Source organism: Centruroides vittatus, unplaced genomic scaffold (genome assembly GCF_030686945.1).
Source record: "Centruroides vittatus isolate TY-2023 unplaced genomic scaffold, ASM3068694v2 contig_801, whole genome shotgun sequence".
Classification (NCBI taxonomy): Eukaryota; Metazoa; Arthropoda; class Arachnida; order Scorpiones; family Buthidae; genus Centruroides; species Centruroides vittatus.
Genome location: NW_027122519.1, coordinates 284583 through 306281, shown reverse-complemented (window position 1 = coordinate 306281; position 21699 = coordinate 284583). Strand labels below are relative to the sequence as shown.

Sequence of the window (21699 nt, the reverse complement as noted above, 5' to 3'; positions counted from 1 at the left end):
GCTTCCCGTCCACTCTGTGTTGTCGTAAATATCGCTTTGGGTAACGTTAGATGAAGTATTTTGGCATGTAATCTATATGGTGACTTGAGAGATGTGTCGTGATTCGTAAAAATGTGGCTAAATAGCATAAAATTGCATCTTAGAAAGACGGCTAGCTCGGTCTGCAGACCATACGTCGAGAACTGTTGTTATAAGAGTATACGTGTATTGGGGGATAGTCGATAGATACCGATTGGCGACGACGCCTTATCTATGGCCGGTCTTAATTGTTTGCCCGGTTTGCGAGTTTTGACAAAGGCAAATATGTGAGAAGAATCTGGTGCTAGAATTGTGACGTTAAGAGTACAAGGGATGTTTGCTAAGGGTGTGTTAGATATATGTAGTGCGCAGGACTGTAGTTTAAGAAGAAACTAATCCAGAGCCCTAAAACATTGTGTTTGTTGTATGTAATTTGAATGACCACCTGGTAGATAGATCTTTTTGTCAGAATGATTTGTTTAGATTTGTCGGCTCTCGCTGCTACTATGTTGTTCAATTTCGTCCACTCTTTCGAATATCTTAGATTTTTCCAAATATTTTTATCGTACCATTGCTTGGGATTGCTTGGGAGAGAGAAGAATGCTTTCCACCTGTACAGATCTTTCTGAGGTTCATCCATCTCTTCCGGGAGAGATTCCATTTCGGGAATGATGTTTTTAGCTTTAACTGTAGGATGCGGTGCAAATAGTGGGCTGTTATCGGTTAATCTTCTTAATTTTAATGGAGGGGTAATATCATCCCAACAAATACTATTTGTTGGAATGCTTGCACACAAACAATATGGCATGCATTCCTTTGAATTGAACAAATAAGATATTTGTTCAATTTGAAGGAATTATATAAATTCTTTCAAAACCTTTGTTCACTCAAGTAAACATTGTAACTTATTGGAAATACAAAGGTTTTGAAAGGGTTAGTTACAAGATTCCAGTAATCAAGTAGTGTAAAGTTATATAAATTCAACAGAAGCAATTCCACTCTGGTTGCTATGTATGAACATTCCTCCAATTGGCATCTATCAACTATCCTCCAATCATCAATGACTGCATAAAGTTTATGATGTGTTCCCACAATGTACAATTTGAATTTTTAGAACACCAGCCTGAGGATGTCCTTTTAAAAATGAATGAAAACATTCGTTTCTCAAAGTGAGTAGTTCTTTTTTATTGCTGGTTCATTAGTTTTGTGTAGTAATGTATCTCGTACCCATGTTTTTTGAAGATAGGAGTAAGGCATAATGAAACCTGTCCCGGATAAGGGATAATTATGTATGTGCACCCCATGTCACTCCTCATTTTTATATTAGAAATTGGGAAAAGGGATTTCAAAACAGACTTGAAATGCCTGAACTTTGAGAGTGTAACCAGCATATTTGATTGCAGAGAGAACATGTTTCAATTCTCCAATCTAACGGCTATTGTGAAGGATATAGATAAGCTCTCCATACCAAAACACTGAAAACTGCATTACTTAAAATTAGTCTGTAATATGAAAAAGTGTGTGTACTTGAAAACAAAGTAACAATCACTAATTATAATTTTTCTAACTGTGATTCTTTCCTGCAATATTATTTTCTATTTTATACATGGTTAATAGAATAAATGTCAGTTACTTTTGGCTTGAGATTAGACTGTATTAACCAAATATTATCACAACTTTAATGTCTGGCAGATAATCTCATTTACTTTTAGTAGCCATCTTTGGGCTGTAATTCAGAATTCTAAATTCCATAGTATTGATGCGTACAGCTGTGAAAGGTGTCATTAATATTTTGGTCTTGACTTCTAGACCAGGAGTAAGCAATCTTTTTTAAATGTTGAAAAATAAAAAAAATGAAACAAATTTTTTTGTAGCTTTCTGTGATTTATAGGATTATTTTTATGATTATTAAAGTGGCATATAATGTAAAAATATTTATATAAACAATTTTATGATTTATTAATTTGTAATATTTATACATACTCATACATATGATTTTTATAAATAACAAAACAAAATATAACTCTAAGCTATTTTGTTTAATTTACATTGTTGTTGTTTATTATATACGCTATGAAAATAACAGTGCATCAGATTACAGAAGTTTGTAGACCATAGGTTGACCACTCCTGTTCTAGATCTTACAGAATAGATTAAAACAATATCGATATTATATAAGAAAAGTTCTTATATAATATTGATATTGTTTCTTTTATTCATTTGTAGCTTTCATGTTCCAACAAGATGATGTATTTTTATGATATGATGCATCATCCATTATCAAAAAGGTTCATGACCCCTCATGCCAAGCATCTTAAAATCATTGAAATTTATAAATAGAAGTTAGGTTAGGTTTGAATCATCTCACCATTAAAATATTTATGAATTTTACTTAACATTTTTGTTATTTGACTGGTGGCAGTTCTGTTTTTACATTTAATTTTAAAGTATTTATTAAGTTTAGATCTGACTATGAGGTATAATGATCTTGAAAAGAGCTTTATCAAACAAGTAACTGACTAAAAATTATTAGCATTTTGTCTTAAGAGTGATAACTTTATGTATAAACTATAGAGATGTAGATCTGCTATTCAATGCATGATGGGAAATTTTAAATAAATAATGTTACTTCTTTACATATGCTTATTTTCTGTTACAGTTTTATATTCATAATCTGTTATTTTACTTGGATTATGTTTAATCATTTATTTTTAGTTGATTTGAATTTTTTAAATAGATTTAAATTTAAAAATTAATTCAAAGAACATTTTCAATGTCATGTATCAAAGCCATATACATTAATGTTCTGGAATTATCACAATTCTACTTGTTCTTAACAATAAATTTAGAGATTATTACAGTTAGAAAGAAAAATGAATTTCTCTTATGAAAGTTTGATTGCTGTTAATTTGTAAAGTGCTTAAAATTTGGAAATTTAAATCCTTCATAGATAATGTATTCAATGACATAGAATCCTGTACAGTAATCCCTGAGTAATTGGTTCTACAAAAATAGTATGTAAAATCATGTAAATGGACCTATGGAAAGCTGTTCAAAATAGGAATTTCTTTCCTTATACAGTATAGGTATCCCTTGACCAACACAGCATTCCTACCATATGGTTTTTCTCTAACACAGTTTGAGAATTGGAGATATCCCATACAAAATATCACAATTTTTTAAGTGCAGACTCCATCATTCAATATATTTCTATTCAAACAAGCATGTGTGTTGTCTCATATTTGCCCATGGATTTTAGAACATGAAATTTTTCAATGTTGTTGCATGCCTTTTGTCCAGTTTTCTTTTAATGAGAACTGATTGTATAATTTTTCTTCTTCCTTGTCATGGCTTCCTATTGTTGCTTCCCATAAACCATGTCACTGTTGTTTGTGATAGTGTTCTAAATCAGCAGATGCCAATCTTTCTGATCTCGCAGACCACTAAACTTATGATTTTGATTCCTGTGGACCACTATCATGAATTGTTTAAAGTGATACAAACATCTATAGAATAATGTTAAAAAACAATAATTCCAAAGAATTATAAAAATTTTTAAAAATAAACAAGTTAAAATCGCTCTTCTTTATCCGATTTCGAGTGAATTAAACCAAAGATGGACACCTATTTAGAAAATTACCAAATACTTCTTACTTTATTAACCATATTATCCAAATGCATTTCACACGTGCCTCCTCAGTGGATATCATGCTACGCACAGCCAATACATTTATACTCTATCAAGCTATCTCAGCATTCATTTACACAGACGCTGGTATTTAAATTAATAATATTTACGTAACTTTTGATACAATAATGCTTGACAACGCGTCTCATTACAAGATTATCTATTTTGTACAGTATTTTACTGTTGTTTCTATCTATAATACAATTTTCTACACTACAATGTTGATGCCACGGAGATTCAGTTCTATTTAGCCGGATTGATGCCTCGTGTTCTTTCAGCCGCTTCTCAAGTTGTCTTCCTGTTTCACCGATATAATATTTACTTGTTGCACATGTGCACATCAGTCTGTAGACAACACCTGCCACCTCCAAAGGATTTGTCGAATGTTTAACAGTGAATAAAGGAAATGTTAAACGTCTGACAAATCTTTTGGAGGTGGCAGGTGTTGTCTACAGACTGATGTGCACATGTGCAACAAGTAAATATTATATCGGTGAAACAGGAAGACAACCTGAGAAGCGGCTGAAAGAACACGAGGCAGCAATCCGGCTAAATAGAACTGAATCTCCATGGCATCAACATTGTAGTGTAGAAAATTGTATTATAGATAGAAACAACCAGTAAAATACTGTACAAAATAGATAATCTTGTAATGAGACGCGTTGTCAAGCATTATTGTATCAAAAGTTATGTAAATATTATTAATTTAAATACCAGTGTCTGTGTCAATGAATGCTGAGATAGCTTGATAGAGTATAAATGTATTGGCTGTGCGTAGCATGATATCCGCTGAGGAGTGCATTTGTCCACGTGTGAAATGCATTTGGATAATATGGTAAATAAAGTAAGAAGTATTTGGTAATTTTCTAAATAGGTGTCCATCTTTGGTTTAATTCATTCGAAATCGGATAAAGAAGAGCGATTTTTTAACTCATTTTATTTTTTAAAAATTTTATAATTTTTTGAAATTATTGTTTTTTAACATTATAATAATAACCAATTCCATTGTTTTTAATATTTATTTATTATCTATAGAATAATGATCATAAGAGTTCCATGTTACTTCATTAATATGAAATTCACTTGTTACATTATAACAAATTAGTTGAAGTTTGTCACTGCTTATTCAAAATGAGTTTATGGATTCTTGGCTCTTTTCTGAATTCTATTAGACAAACTCAGATGCATGAGAGAGCGTGAACATTGCCACTTTAATACCTTGTATATCAAAAACAAAGTCATGGACTTCTATTTTTACTTTCCTGGCTCTGTTATATACGACAGAGGGAATGTATGGCAATCGGTCAAAAAATGAACCCCCAAGATTTTTACACTTTTGGACTCTGCAATTTGAAATGTCAAGAAATGCAAAAAATACCTGACTATTTTTTTGTATGTGTGGTTGTTAGTGTCTGTCAGCTGATTGCAGAGACGGAGTTTACATTAAACGACATTTAACAGTTAAACGACATCTAGATGTTGGCTGGCTGAACCGTGGTTTAAAATGTGTTGCAAAGACAACAGTCATCTATTTCTTAATGCCATCTAAACGAACCTTGGCAAAATGTTGGGTATTACTTTCTTCGCTATTACACCCCTCTCTCAGGAGTCATTTAGCCAATCAGATCATTTGTTTATGTCATCAGGAAAATTGCAACTAACAACATGCTGAAATAATTTCGAAATTTTTCTGAAGAAGGAAAAAAAGTATCCTTGTGGAAATAATAAAAAATTATCTTGCAGTTGAGGAGAAAGGGTAAAACAATCATATTCTGGGGATAAAGAAGCCACATGGGAAATGATACAAAACGAATTTTCTTTGTCATTTCCTTGTCAGTCTGCTTGCAGCATAGAACAATTGAAAGGCAAGTATAATCTTAAATGAATATTTTACATTTATATGATGTTATTATTAATGTTAAAAATTTTAACTAACATGAAAGTAGAGTAATAATTCAAAATTTTAATAAAAAGAATATGGAAAGTTATCATTATTATTGATATAAATTATATTTATGATAATAAAAATTACTTTTAAATAAGGCATAGTATATTGTGCAAAGTATTTTATTTTAAGCCAAAGAGTAAGGTAAATCAGTATTGTAATTATAACTTTAGTTGGAAAAATATTTGCACTATTATATGCCCAAATACAGTAGAGAGTCGTAATCCGAACGCTTTCCAGTCAGACTGTGTCATGCTGAATCGAACTTTTTTGATACTAGATTTACTCCTCAAGTATAATTTTTATGTTTTTATATTCTTCAATATATTTATTTTGTTTGTACAAAATAAAGAAATAATTTTTAACGATACAATAGCCTCAATTATTATTAAAATTTTTGTTAGGCTTAAAATTGACAAAAATTCAACACGAAGCGACATGCAACAGAGAAAAATTTGAACAACGGACAGGTTAATATATTTTTTTGTACATAATCGGTTATCCGAACAAATCACTTATCCGAACAACCCCAGTCCCCAATCGATTTAACGACTCTCTACTGTAGTATGCTAGAACCCTGTTATGAATCATGACTTCCTATCCTAATTACCTCTACTTCTATTTATTAGATTAATAGAAAATTATATCTTATAACCTCCTATATTATAGGTCGTTGGAAACACTTAAAAATAGAAGCAAAGAAAGAAGCTGACAACAACTGACATACTGCACATTTAACAGAGGGAGGACCAGCACCATCATCTCTAAATCCAGCCACACAAATGGTTCTCTATGTTTTGGGTGATAGTGTTGAACTGTTACCCAATCCAGATGATCCACTATCATCACTTATCATTCTAATTCAGGATTATTTTTACTTGTAGTGATAAGTGGTATATCTGTTAGGGAAAATATGGAAGTGGCATATGATCTACCTCTGAAAAGACAACGGTAAATAATAATCAGATAAAATAATAATCAATATTAATAATTGTTCTAAAAACTAATTATCCATATTATATTTACAGAATTAATTCGTCATTAAAAAAGACCCAAATCTTGTTAATAGAGGAGGGCATTAAAACAACATATGAAACAAGAAACAGAGAAGAAGAAACAAGAGGTTAAACAACTCAAGATAGAAGTGTTGAAATTTAAAAAGTGGAAACTATTACAAGAACTTTTGAAATCTGGTTTCTCGTTACCACCAGAAAATAATTAAATGAATTTAATTATTTTAAATATCAAAATGGTCCTTTTCAGGGCCAACAACTTTGGTTAAGAATAGTCAGATTGTATTGATAGCCAATTGGAAGATGATGAAAGACTATCACAAAAGAAATACATTCAATGAAATTTTATAATCTTTATTTTCAATTATTTCAATAAGTTGTATTGCATACTATTTGACATACAAAAGTAAACAATTTTACATATGTACGGTATAACCAGTATATAGAACTCCTTAGTGATTTTAATTAAATATTTGTATATAATAATTATGTAATGACAACTAATGAAAAATTTTTGAAGTGATACATTTACAGATTAACTTGTTCCCTTAATTAAGTATCAGATTGATATTAAATTTTTAGAAAAAATTTAAAATGCATCAGTTGTTATTTTATATTACAAAACATTTGTGCAATTTTTAAGAATACTTGATTATATAAATTTCATTTAATTCATGTTAAGTAAATAAAAACTCATGTTTTGCATTATTTGTGAAATAAATACTATCCTTGGTTTATCAAATACAGGTATTGAAAGAACAGAAATTATAGAACAGGTATAACTTTTTATTTTGAAATGGAATTTTTACATTGTATATCTAAATAAGAATGTGCTAATGAAGTCTAAGATGAAATTTTTAAACAAGAATTTTGAAATTTAAAATCTTAATAATTATTTAGAGATGAATTTTGTTTTTATATGATGGGTTTACTCTATCAAATTTTATGGCCGTGAAAAGGACCTTTTGTCATAATCCTGAAGTACTGTTTCATTCAACTAAAATGTTGCAGTACAATAGATCTTTGAAGAGCAGATCCTGAAATTGATTGTTCACTTATTGTTGAAATTTTCTCTTTTCTTTCTTCGTCTACATGATCAGTAATAAACTCTTCCTCTTTAAAATCGTGGGCCAATTATGCAAAATTGCTGTGGCTATTATGCTAAGCATATTGTCTAATTTAGTTCTAACTACCAATGCATGGAAATTGTCTTTTCCAGACACCAAATAATCTTTCAATATTTCTTACTCATGAATGAGCTTTGTTATACCATCTTTCGGCATAAGTCTGTGGATGTAAAAATGGTGTCATTGAATATGCAAACAAGGATAGCCACTGTCTCCAACTAAATATCTATTACAATATTCTTGGTGAAGTTTTTCTTTAATTCTGCTATTAGTAAAAATTCTACTGTCATATGTCAAACCTGGCCATTGAGCAACAATGTTTCTAATTTTCATCTTTCCATCACAGATTACCTGAAATGTACATTTAAACATGCATCAATTATATAATTTCATAAAAGTTATCATTTTGAGATGATAAGATATTATTTGATAATTTCATTTTCATGTAAAGAAATAATCAAGAATAAAACTGTTTCATAACAAGGCATAACAATTTAAAATGTTAGAAAAATATATAGGCTATTGTATGTATATTCAATAGTTATTTAAGCTACAATAAATTAGTTACAAAAATATTTGTGGAGAACAATAAAATTTTATATTTGTTGACTACAAACACAATATAGTGCTTTCGACAATCACTTGGCTTTTCTTCTCCCTGTTATTTAGTTGACAGGGAGAAGAAAAGCCAAGTGATTGTCGAAAGCACTATATTGTGTTTGTAGTCAACAAGAATCAAGTGCAACATGGTTTCAAGTCATTAATTAAAATTTTATTTTATTGAAATTTAACTTAAATATGTAATTTTCTTAACCTCATAATTAAGTAGAGATGATATTGTATGTAAACAATTCTCACCTGGCAGTTAGTGGAATAGTATGATTTTTGATTATAAAAAAGTTGGGCTCTACTGTTGTCAGGACACTGGATAGGAATATGGGTACAGCCAATTCTCCAAATTATTCCAGGAAAGTTATCCTTGGATAGTATGGAAAAATTTTGCATAACAGATGGAAGTTCAGATTCTGTCGGAAATACAATTTTGGCATTCTTCACATGAACTCAGCAGAATTGAAAATATGATATATTAAAAACTTTAAGATATTATATTTTCAATTCCTGTCTACTTGACCAATGAAATTGTGCCATTTCATACCTTCCAAATTGTAATATAAATGACTCAACTGACCAGATAACTCTTTATTAAACTTAAACTTGTACAGCACACCCCTCTGGCTTCCTGGAGCTACGACATGACTGTCCTTTTCACACCACAACCCTTTTCCACTAGTGTTGCACCTTGGCACATATAATTAAATGTAAAATTTAACTGTGTAATTTAAATCTCAACATATATTACACAAAATATTGCAATAAATATGACAATCATAGGCTCTTTTATATGGTTTTTGTTTTAATGTTTGTTGTTGTTTTTTGTTCAGGCAACACAGATTATCTGCTAGTATGTCTATATAAGTCTGATAACCAAAAAAATCTTTTTTGATGTAACTATCATTCATTTATTTCCAAAAAGTTGATTGAAAAACTTTTAAATTTAAATAATCACATTAAAGTGAATTTGTGTAAATGAAGGGATTGTTGTACATACATGTGTTGTCAGTAAATGTCTGGAGTGGTTTTATTTTCAACAAATATAACAATACAGCTCAAATTGCATATTCCATATAGCTCATATGACTGTCGTCTATTATATGAAGTAGGGTGAAAATGTTATATGTTGGATCTCTGGGGCTGGATTCAAAAATCTATTGTATGAACCTATCACAACATAAAGTTACCAGAAAACAATGATATTTTACATTTATGAAACATGTCATAGCATTTGTGACAAAACAGAAGAAACTGATAAGGAAGGTGTTTCTTATGACATCACTAGTGACATCTTCCATTTTGAAATACTTTCCAATTGGCTCTATTAGAGTGATGGAATTTTCTTATTTTTCACATGTTTTCAATACCTGAAGAAAGATAATCCAATTTTATTTTATTATAATCAAAATGCTTTGTAGATGTCATAAAAAAAGAATAAAAACTACAATAGAAAGTATAAAATATAAAGGAAAACTGTAACTGATCTAGGCATGAAGTGAAAACTGCCCAAAATTGATACTAGTAGTTACATTAATAGAAACATTGAAAAAGTTTGAAAGAAATTGACAAAATAATAGTTTTTTGGTTAAAAAGAAAGGTGATGTTTCAGATAAAGATAAAAGGCAAAAATAAAAAAGATAAACACAGTGAGGGGAGGTGAGATCAAACAAATCAGCAAGTGAAGAAAAGGGTGTCCAGTGCATAAGTGTTTTGGTGTCAGAAGATCCAATAGAGCTTGTTATTGTATCTGCATGAACAATGCCGTTGTCCTCTCACCTTCTACACCAAGGTTATTTGCTTTTGTGACGATATCTAAACTAGGCAGAAACTTAAGACCAGTCATAGATAAAAGTTGTTTGCCTACCATCCGTGTTGAACTCATTCTTAACAAATTTGTTACTGGGCATTTTCCCAACTATCACTACAGCAACATTAGCTCTCATTAGGAAGCTCTAAGACCTTGTACTTTTTGAAGAAGAATATATTTCAATCCTTGACTTTGAAGCTTATATCCTTCTATAAGATAAGAACTATGTTTTTGTCATCTCAGCTACTTCATCCTACACAGCATTGTGTACTCTTCTAAGCTGCTACCACAAACCTTGGAATTAGCACATCTGGCCACATATTCTTCTCTCCTTGTATTTGATGGCACCACCTATGTCCAGATTAGGTGTCTCTATGGGCAGCCCCATTTCTGGGACACTGTGTTAGCTGGTCTTAAGATCTTTAGTATCATCAATTTTACCTAAGTATACCTCTAATGTTGGTTTATATGAATGATATATTGACAATGTCTTGATCATTTGGAGAAGATAACCTGACATCTGGGAATTTATCAGTGACATCAACACAAAGGCATATGGTCTTACCTTAAACTTGGAACAAGAAAGACTGTGAGTCACACTTCCTGGATATTTTCTTTTTTTGAAGTGGTGCAGTGAAAACCAATATCTATAGAAAACCCACCTATGATCTGCTCTTCATTCCCTGGGCTTTCCTCTTTTCACTATAAACTAGTAGTGTTTAGGGCTCTAATTAGAAGGGCCTATACTCATTGTCAAGATATTTGGGACAGAATGCAAGAGTTTAAGTATATCAGTTCAACAGTTTGGCTTTGAACCTAACATTATCCAGGCCCTTATTTATATGTTTTGCTTGGAACTGAAAGTCAACACAAATAATTTTTCAAGAGCTGATTATGCTGTGATGAAGTACACTAGACCTTCATTACTTTAAAATCTTTGAATGCTAGACAAAGAGCATAAGAGTAACACCTGGAAGTCTGAACCAGTCAGACCTCGCTGTCCTATGCTCTTTCTGATTCAGTTCGTACTTACTAGCAACATGCTAAAAGAATCAGAGATATTAGAAATAGACGATATACGTTATGCACAGGCTTTATAACAACCCTATATACAGGCTATATATCTATATATGTACGACAGGGTTGTTCCATCAATTATAAGGATATCAACACCCTCTCTATTGTTTGGAAAGCCTGCTTTGAATTTGACTTGGCGTAATCGAAAGTGACTTCTCCGTACATTTACAGGATGCTCATCTTATATAATATTTACCTATTTTTGTATTGTATTTTATTTATATTATTTATTTTTTCATTATTTATCTACATATTTATTTTAATCTTTATTTAAACCAACCAGCATTCATTGTTTGGAAAATTTTCCATTATATTCTATTTTCACTAAGTTGAAATTTGTATTCTACCTGAGGATGGTCTTTAAAAATGATTGAAAACATTAGTAATTAATAATTTACTAAGCCTAATTTTTGGCTTTTTTACTAACTTAAATCACACAGGGAACTTTAATTGATATAGGTTTTTTTGCTGTATTTGGAAATGCATTTCCAGTTCTGATGAAACCTCTTCAGTTTTTTTTTTGTTTTTTACTGATCTTATTAAAATAAATAATAGTATTAAATTACATCACACACACTACATAAATTATTTACAAAAAATTTTTACTTACATTATTCACTTATTTAACACAGATTGATATTAAAATTGGGCAATTAAACTGGATTTATTATAAAAACCTTTATAAAATAAGCAGTATAAAATAAAATTAAATTAGATAAATAAAAATTTTAAAAATGATTTTTTAAAAAGCATAAATTGCTTATACCTGTTTATGGATAAAAGTACAATTGGTAAAATTTAAAACAAATTTAAATACAAATTTAAATAAAAATAAATAAATAAACTGAATTAAAAAATGGGTTTAAAAAACTTTGAAAAAAATATTTAAATTAAAAGTCACTAAAACCATTACAAAACATACAAATTACACTGTGCAAGAATGTGTTATGTATGCTTCATACCATATTTGAATTCAAAATATAACATTTTTTTTTGAAATTTTTTGGGGATTTTGTAGCCTTTTCCACCACATTTTGAAATTGTCAGGTTGTTTTTATAATTTTGTCCACTGTTCACATCAGGGCTATGGAGTCAGAGTAGGGAGGAATTTCTGGCCAGAGGAGTTGGAATTGGAAAAATGTGTTGACTCCGACTCCTGCATTTTAAAATTTACTTTAGTTTTTTTTTATTTAAACAAAAGAAAATTTATTATAAATTTATTAATTTTTTAAAATCTTCTTGTATTTTGTTATAATTCATTTATTTTAAATACAAAATGCATCTATTTAATTTATTAAATATGTAGTATTCTTCATAGTATTTGTGTTTAGTAGTAAAATTATTTTGACCCAATTGAATTTGAATATTTTTGAATCATTCCTTTATTATCCCTGCTCTAAATAAGTACTCTATTTGTCTGAATGAGCCAGACTAATTGATCAGAGTACTGTACATATTTTTCTTTCTGAACCAGGGGCTGAAGTAGCTAGATCACATACTTTTTAGTTAGACTAACTCTTCTGGAAGGGTAAAATTGAAATGAAAATGCTGTCGAATATATGTAGATGTAGAATTTTATTGCTCCTTTTCTTCTCTTATTAAATATTTGTTAAAAATTAAATTAATATTTATTTGTATAAAAAAATTAAGTTAAATGTTAGAAATACTAAACTATAAAATAGTTTGGGTAAACACCCCAGGCTTCTTTTAGAGTTCAGAGTAGAGTACCCCCCATAAGAGTGCCTCTACTCCCCATAAAATGACTTTGTATTTAATTTTTGCCGGAGTCAGTTGAGTGTTTTTTTTTACCGACTCTGCAGCCTGGTTGCCATGTCACGATGCTAGGTGTTGGCTTGACCCATAGGGTCAGCTTAAAACAATAGAAGTTTTGGCGCATATTTTTGAAATGCAGACCTATAAGGATGAGACCTTTACTTTTACTTTTGGTAAATGTTAATTTTTTAAAAATTTTGTGTACCTTCAATTGTATTTGCCTATCAGTAACTGAATGGATAAACCAATAAAGCACTGAATGTTGGTATTTGGTAGTGGGTTCATGTCTCACTAACAGACTGGCCATGTGGAGTTTTCTGGGTTTTCTTCATGTTAGTAACACCTAAATAGGGGCAAGGCATTCCCCCTCAGCAGATTGCCCATGTATTGTGTTGCCATAATCAAATAAAATCAAATCAGTCAATTGTATACTTTAAGACAGATAACCCAACTTTGTGAGAAAAATAAGTATACAACTTTCTAGAAAAGTGAATCTTAAATCTCAGTTTGGAAGACTGCTGGCTGCAGTTATGCGGTTAGAAACTACAAGGATTCAACTGTGCGATTCCCTCAAAATTGTAGCTGATACCAGGCAGAGTTATGTCGAGCCAATGGTTCAGTAGCACAGATCATTTCTAGAAAACTTGAAAGAGTTCTTTCAATGAACAAGGGGTTTAAAACAATGAAGAAAAGTGAAGCTATTTTTTAATGGAGAAGTAGCTACATTTGAAAAGAACAAATCCAAGCTCTCAAGCAGTGACATCAACCTTTTCAAGTATGCACCTGTGACATGAGATGTGGAAAGATCGTTTTGCAGATACAAAGTTCTACTGGCAGATAACCATTAATCTTTCAAGTTTGAAAATTTATGTAGGCACTTGGTAATACAGTGCAATCATGAAGTCTAACAATGTCATGTATGAAAGTTGATAATTAAAACACTGTATGAGATTAAAGGAAATTGGAATTAACTTTAGTTAATGCTTATCTTCTAAAATTTTTAGGTCTTTTTTTATATCATAGTTTTAGGTTTTTAGGGCTTTTAATACCTGCTTGTTTTACTGTTTTTTAGGGCTTAAAAATCCAAATCTTAATTATAATGTATAACAATAAACTTTTGAGCCTTTTTAGCTGTCTTAAATTCTTCAAAATACATTATCTTTTTGTCCTATTTTTGTTGCTAGAGGATGTGTATATGGTTAGAATTTAAATAGTTATATCAAAAATTGGTCTGGAAGTGAGCATTGCGTAGTGTAATTGGTAATGCACTTACACAAAAGTGCATTACTTAAACCTCATCATTGAAGTAGTTGATAACAGCATAGAATCAGCATTATAGTATAAGCCAGATATACATCTCTGCTGACTCCTATTTCCCATTCCAGTACAAAATTGCATTTAGAAGAGTCCTCATGCACAGGACGTACACACATTGTATGAGAACAGAGAACACAAATGCTGAACTGATATGCATTACTTCAATTGCCAAGATTGCACTTTCCATTGAAAAGTGATTAAAGCCTGAGCTAGTTTATCCTTATCCCAACTTAAAGAATCCATCACCACCACCAATAACCAAAACATAAACAAAATGGAATAGATGTATGCTAACTGAATAGAACTGATATATGAGTGGCACTAGATAGTGCCACTCATATATCACCACTAGATTTTAGATGCAATTTATAGACAAATAGTGGCATATAACAGCACTGGCATTATATACAAATGGAACTCAATCGTATACTTAGAAATGGGATCCTTTAAACACAAGTAAGTCCAGTGTGAAGGTGGTTGAACTATTACATTGCTAAAGTTGAGGATATCAAAAATGTTTGAATAATAACATTTTCAGCCATCATTTCAGACATTTTCTCAATCTAATTTTGTATAATTTTTATTTTGTATGGGACATAACATTTCATGAACAATCTAGCAGTAATTGTAGTGCCTTAGATAGTCATATCATCATAAAATATACCAGTGATATTAAGTTGAATTTTGTGCTTTATAGCCGATTTCTTAATTATATGACATAAAGAGGGAGTTGTTTCTAAGTTTATAGAAAACATCAGTGGTGTGCTGTCTGTAGAAGCTGTGGAAGTGCAGCTTCCCTTGTATTTTCTAAAATATAAATACATATTGTGTGATTATTTTCATATTTTTAATGTACTTTGAACTACTTAAAATTAATATTTTATTATAACCACATTATGTATTTTATTACAAATTTCTGTACATGTGAAAAACAATGGTGAGATTGCTATTGTATATTTGAATATAAATTCATATATGCATATTTCCAATGGAAGCACTGTATCATCAAATACAGGACAGCTTCAATGGTGAAAATATTTGAATGATGGAAAGCTAAAGTGACCAGATTTTAACATTGGTGAAGCAGGACAAAATTGATGGTGGGAGTGGTTGTATTGTTGAAAAAAATTGTTCTAAAAAAACAAAATTTTATCATCAAAGAACACAAAAATTGTATTGTATATATATATTTTTTTATTTAAATTTCAACATATGTAAACTTTACAAATATAATAAATATATATACTATTATAAAATCTTTAAAAACTCTTTATTTTTTTGCATATTTCTCATTTGAGTACATTTTTTTAATAGATTGCTGCTGCTGTTTAAAATGTCAGGGTAGCAACAGATGAGAGCTCTGTGGCATGTAACATACAATGAACAAAATGTTCGCTCATTTGGATAGCCTGTGAAAATGCGCTGCTCTGTTGCTGCATCTGCGCACTCCAAATCATTTTCTGTCAGTCTTTGCCACGAACACAAAAGATTTTGTTGGCACAGCATTCTTTATTTCAGATGCTCACGCATGCCTTGGCACTGATATGTGTGATACAAAATTATCTTTACAAATCTTAAACATAAGACATAAGTTTATGACACATAATTGACAAAAACTTAATCTTTCCAAAACTTGGGACTTTTTAAAACTCCACAGGACATGGGACAAATTGTTAAAAATTGGGAGTGTCCCGCCAAAAGTGGGATGTCTGGTCACCTTATGTAAAGCAGCCAGATTATACGCACATGTGCTTTACAGAGCACCAACCTCACAGTTTAGCTGGTGGATGCTACACACCAAAATATCATATAACGCTTCCAATGATTTTATCCAGGGCCGGCACAGCTTTCATATCATCAAATGTCACCGCACGACACTGGAAGACATTAATAATAATAGAGCTGGCATTAGGATTAGAACAGCAATGTATAGAAACTAAATTTTCAAAACTTGACTGCTTTCCACACTAGTTTTCATTAAACCCTTGTTCATTCCTTCTTATATCCACTGGCATTTGTTTAATGCAATTTTGCACCAACTTTGAATGTTAAATTGACTTTAGTTGTTTCCATCTTTCTTATTAAACAAAACTAAATACTGTCTCGTAGATAGTGATGGATCATGGCTTTCTGAAGGTTATTTGGGTTTAGTCAAAGCACAATATAAATTTCATATACATATTGATAGTCCTAAGTTGCTCACAATTTAAAGATTAATAAGTGCTGTGTAATCATAAAAACAGATTTATCTTTCACTTTGAAACTTTTTATTGCAATAATAATTTAATAATGCAGAGTGCCTAGGCTGATACATTATTTATGTTTGAATAAGGATATCATACAAGATAAATCAAAGGGAATATATTTAATAAAACTATTTAATCATGAAAAATATTTTTATTATATAAGTGTTATATTTAGGTGTATCAATAAAAGGAGGAGTAAACATTTTTTGTGCTCGTAAGACTCATTATCAATCCAATCTTGCATCGTTAACACAATGGCCTCTGACAAGAAAATGGAAGCATTACAGGATAAACCCATTTTAATTTTAAAAGATAAATCTAACATAAATCTTAGTTTTTAGAGCAGTTATACATTTATGTTCTTGGAAATAAACTTTCAATAATTAATAAATGAGATGCTTATAATTTAGAAAGAGCTTGAGTTGTGTTATTATGTAAGTGTGACTTTTCCTTCTTTTCAACCTGTTAAAACTGCAATTAACTTAAATTTGTAGTATTTTAAATATTTAAATCATTAATTTCCCCCAGTACCACAATTTAAAGTATTGTACTGCTAGCAAATAATGATTAAAATGATTAACATTTAAAGCACTAGTTAACATAGTCATCAGTTATTGGTCTTTTCAGCCATATATTGAGTTTTCTAGAAAGAAAGCTTAAAAAGAACTGAAAATAATGAATGTGATAAACTCTAATTACCATATGTAATGTTTTATAGATATGTTTTAATTTGTTTTGAGAATATATATATATATATATTCTCAAAACAAATATATATTAATTAGCTTATATATATATATATATAAGCTAATTAATGTTTTATGCATTTTCTAATTATTTTCATATGCTTAAAATCTTAAAATTGATATATGAATTCCTTAAAGTTTATAAATTACTTTTGTATTCTTATTGATGTTTATTGTTTTAATTACATCTTGACATTCAATTTATAAATAATGTAACAGTCACTGATGTGATGATTCATGCTGTAACTAGAGAGTTTTTTTTAATGTGACCTAATGCAGTGAAATGGGTTACTGGATTGCAAGTAGGATTCAAATGGATCATTTGCTATGTTTAGCATTCACTAAAATATTTCCTTTTTATATCACTGTGTAATGGTATTTTTGGAGTACACTGATTAGACTACTACATTTAAATAAATAGGTCTATACTTTAACATAATAACTATTGTTTGTAATATAAATTACTAAATATTTGATTGATCATTTTTTATTATTAAAATATCAAAATATTAATTTTTTTTACATGGATTATTAATTAGAAGATGAAAATAAACAGATTTTATTATTTAATTTTTTAATCATTAAATAAAAAGCTTCATTTTATTATTTTTTTAGATCTTTTATGTAAATTAGGGAGATTTGTATTAAAGTTTAGTTTTTTCATCTTATCTAATATATATATAGATTGTAAATTCTTCATTTTATATTTAATACATAAAGGTTTTCTTAAATTGTTTTAATGAAGTATAAATGTTGTTAACATCAGCACTTACTGTTTTTAAACTGATTTTGTTACATTCAATTATTAAAATTTGATTTAATGATTCATATGTAAACTACATTATTACCACTCAACCTTTAAAAGTGAATTTTGGAAATCTAAAATTATACTGCATTTTTAAAGTTTGCATGGTAGTACTGTATTTTTTGACAAATGCAGTTTTGCTAAAATGTGCTTCATATATAACTGGTGAAAGTTTAACCAATTTAAAAAAAAAAATTCATGTTTCTAAGGTTAATTTATTTAATTCTCTATTAAGTTAGAATGTGATATGAAGATTATTTGTAGTGTATTTTATATACTTTTTACATGATTGTATACTTTCAATTTAATATGTACTGTACTTGCATTTAATTTTTTTTTTTGTTTTTTAACTTTTTTAAATACATAAAAATTTAATTTAAATATATAAAAATATTTTGTCTTAAAGTTAATACAATATCTTCAGATATTATTAAAAATTAAATTAATGTAGAGAAATCAATTTTCGAAAAATATTGTAACTTGAAATAAAGTTTTAAATTTTAGAAGTGTGATCAGTCTTCTTTTCTTTTTAAATCTTTAAAAAAACAATTTTCTTTTCAAAAAAATAAATACATCTGATTTGAATGCACTTGTTTAAATTTATAAATTTTATAAAACAAATATAATTTCTAATAATAAAACAGAATGACAAATTAATGGCAAAAATGAATGTAAAGTAATGCCTAGTAATAAATACATTGTATACTGGATGAAAAGTCATCACCCAAAATTTTTACAATGAATGTTTTCAATTGCCTTGAGAAATTGAAAACTTGTTTTCCGTTTTACATTTTTGATCTTCAAGCTAGATTTTTGCTTTTGTGAGTGATATTTATGTAAAGTAATACCAACATATTCATATTCAAAAAGCATTTACAACACTTGGAAAAATTAAGAAGAAGATAAATACTTTTCAAGTTAAGAATGTATCATGATTATACATAATTTACTTTGGTTTTCTTAATTAAACAATTCATTTTTATACAATTGTTATGAGATTTTTACAATTTAAAACACATACTGATTGAATGTTCAAATAACATTTTAAAATTTCAAAATGGCATAAAATCAAAAGTATAATGTGAATACTTTAATCTGTATCTGTATCTCTCAGTTCTATTCTTAAGGTTAATAAAAATATAAAAAATAGATGATAATTCTAATTTAAAATGTTTCTCTTGAATGTTTTTATCTTATGCAGTGGAAAAATTGATTAGCTCAATAAAGCACCATAATTTTCAAGAAAAATATTAAAATGTTTTAATTAGATGAATTAAATATATTTAAACTTAATTATTTCCATACATAGGAATAATTTAAGTCATCTTCTCTTTTTATAAAACTTTTCTAAAATAGAATTATGAAAATCAATATCTGAATTATTTATTTACAGATCAACATGAATCGAACAATGCTAGATGTTAGAAGTTTAGAAAATGATTTTGATTGGTGGTTTAGTAGAAGATCATGGTTTGACACTTCATTTTTTCCTGAAAGATCAGAGGTTATTATTATTTTATTAAAAATACTTTCTTGATTTAAATTCTAAAATTTAATCTTTTTTTTTCCCCTGTATATTCTTTAAATTGACTTCTCAAATCCAGTTTGTCAAATATAAATTTGTATAGTACATTGCAAATGACACCAAATAAAAAATGTCAATATATGTAATGTTTAGCATAATAATTTTTTTATTCAAACTGTTGAAAATAAATATTATGTCATTGCCAAATTTTCAAGATAAAAGCTTTTTTCAGACACATTTACAATTATTTAAATTAGATAGGATTCAAATTTTGACAAAACTGAAATTTTTTTTATATTTACACAAATTTTATTGTATTTCCTTGGAATTGACACAAGGTTGCTGTTGAGAATAAATTACATAGAAACTCTTTTTGAGTGGAAAAAGTAGATTTATTTTCTATAATTTAAAAGGATATGCATTTCAGGCTTAATGCCCCTCTTCAAACCTATTTTACTAAACATATTGGTAAAAAGTTATGTAAGAATTCACAGAATGTATTAAAATATATGTAACATATGCATACAAAAGTTTTCTCAATAAATATAATTACATAATATAGTGACAGTTGGAATAACTAAATTATTAAAACATGGGTAAAATAAGTAAAACTGAAAAAACTTTAGTCAGTTTTAATTGGTTTTAACGTTTTTATGTTTTACTACCTTTTTAATCAAAAATCTTTTTTATAAATTTTAATGAAATTATATATATTTTTACAGGTATACCCTTTTATTAATTTTACAACATTTTGTTAGATTCTTTTATTTATTTATTTATTTATTCTTTTTAATATACCTCAGTTTTATTTATAGTAGCCCATGATTTTATTTGATTTAACAAAAATAATTTTATTTCTACAGGTATACTATCTTATTATTTTAATAATATTTTACTACATTTATTTATTTAGTTATTTCTTAATATTAATTTTTTCATCCATGGTTTTATAATTTAGTTATTCCAGTTATCACTATATTATGTAATTATATTTTTTGAGAAAACTTTTGTCTGCATATGTTGGATATATTTCAATACATTCTGTAAATTCTTACATAATTTTTTACCCATATATTTAGTAAAATAGGATTGAAGAGGGGCATTAAGCCCAAAATGCATATCCTTTTAAATTATCAGAAAATAAATCTACTTTTTCCACTCAGAGTTCCTAACCTTGGGCTAATTCTGAAGGAAATACAACTAATTGAGAGAACAGTAAGCAATCAAGTATAAATTTTATTTTTATGAATATTGTGATATTTTTGTATAATGTAATAAATTAAAACAATGTTATAAACTTTATTGGGGCCGAGGGCTGCAGGTTGCCCATCCCTGATCTAAACTATCCTTTCATTCTTTGATTATCAATCTTCTCTACATCTCCTGCATCCAGCATTGGCTATCTAGCAACAAAAAATTTCCAAACTAAACATACTAAAATGTTGGCTTTTCGCTGGTGGCGTTTCTGAGGTTGGTCTGTGCGGGGGCCTGGCTGTTCTTCACATAGTTGGGCCCTCTACGTGGGTTGTCCTTTGGGCTGCTGTTATGGTATCATCCCTCTTTTCTACTTATCCACTTAATTAATTGAACTCTCACCAAGTTTATTAAGGTAAATTTATAAGATAATCCTGAGCTTTGCTCTAAAATTCTAATTGTTGCCTTTTGCTGGATGTTACCTCCTATGGTTTGCCTCTGCTGCTCTTCTGTTAGTAGCCAGAGACAGATCATAACATATTGAAATTAACAATACTAACAACCACAATTTAATCCGACATGCATATTAAAATATTTAAAGATACAAGCACAGACAACAAGCATACATACTCAATATGAACCCTTATAAGGGACTATTCAAGCCTTATGAGCTCTCCCAGGGACTTTTACATTTTACATATATACGTTCTGGCCCCTTAGTGCTCTCTGAGCGGAAAGAGCTTGAAAAAATCAGTAGAGATGGAATCGATGGTAATGGCACTTTAGGGCTTTCTCTGGCAGCAATG

General features: G+C 29.2%; 1 protein-coding gene across 1 annotated transcript in view; it reads left to right on the top strand.

The window, feature by feature from the left end:
• LOC136982048 (E3 ubiquitin-protein ligase RNF128-like) overlaps positions 1–21699 on the top strand; it is a 35582-nt gene that overhangs the window by 499 nt on the left and 13384 nt on the right. The window contains exon 2 of the mRNA XM_067278476.1: positions 19568–19678. Within this exon, the coding sequence (XP_067134577.1) occupies positions 19574–19678 (105 nt within the window). The 5' untranslated portion in view covers positions 19568–19573. The remainder of the gene's footprint in view (positions 1–19567; positions 19679–21699) is intronic.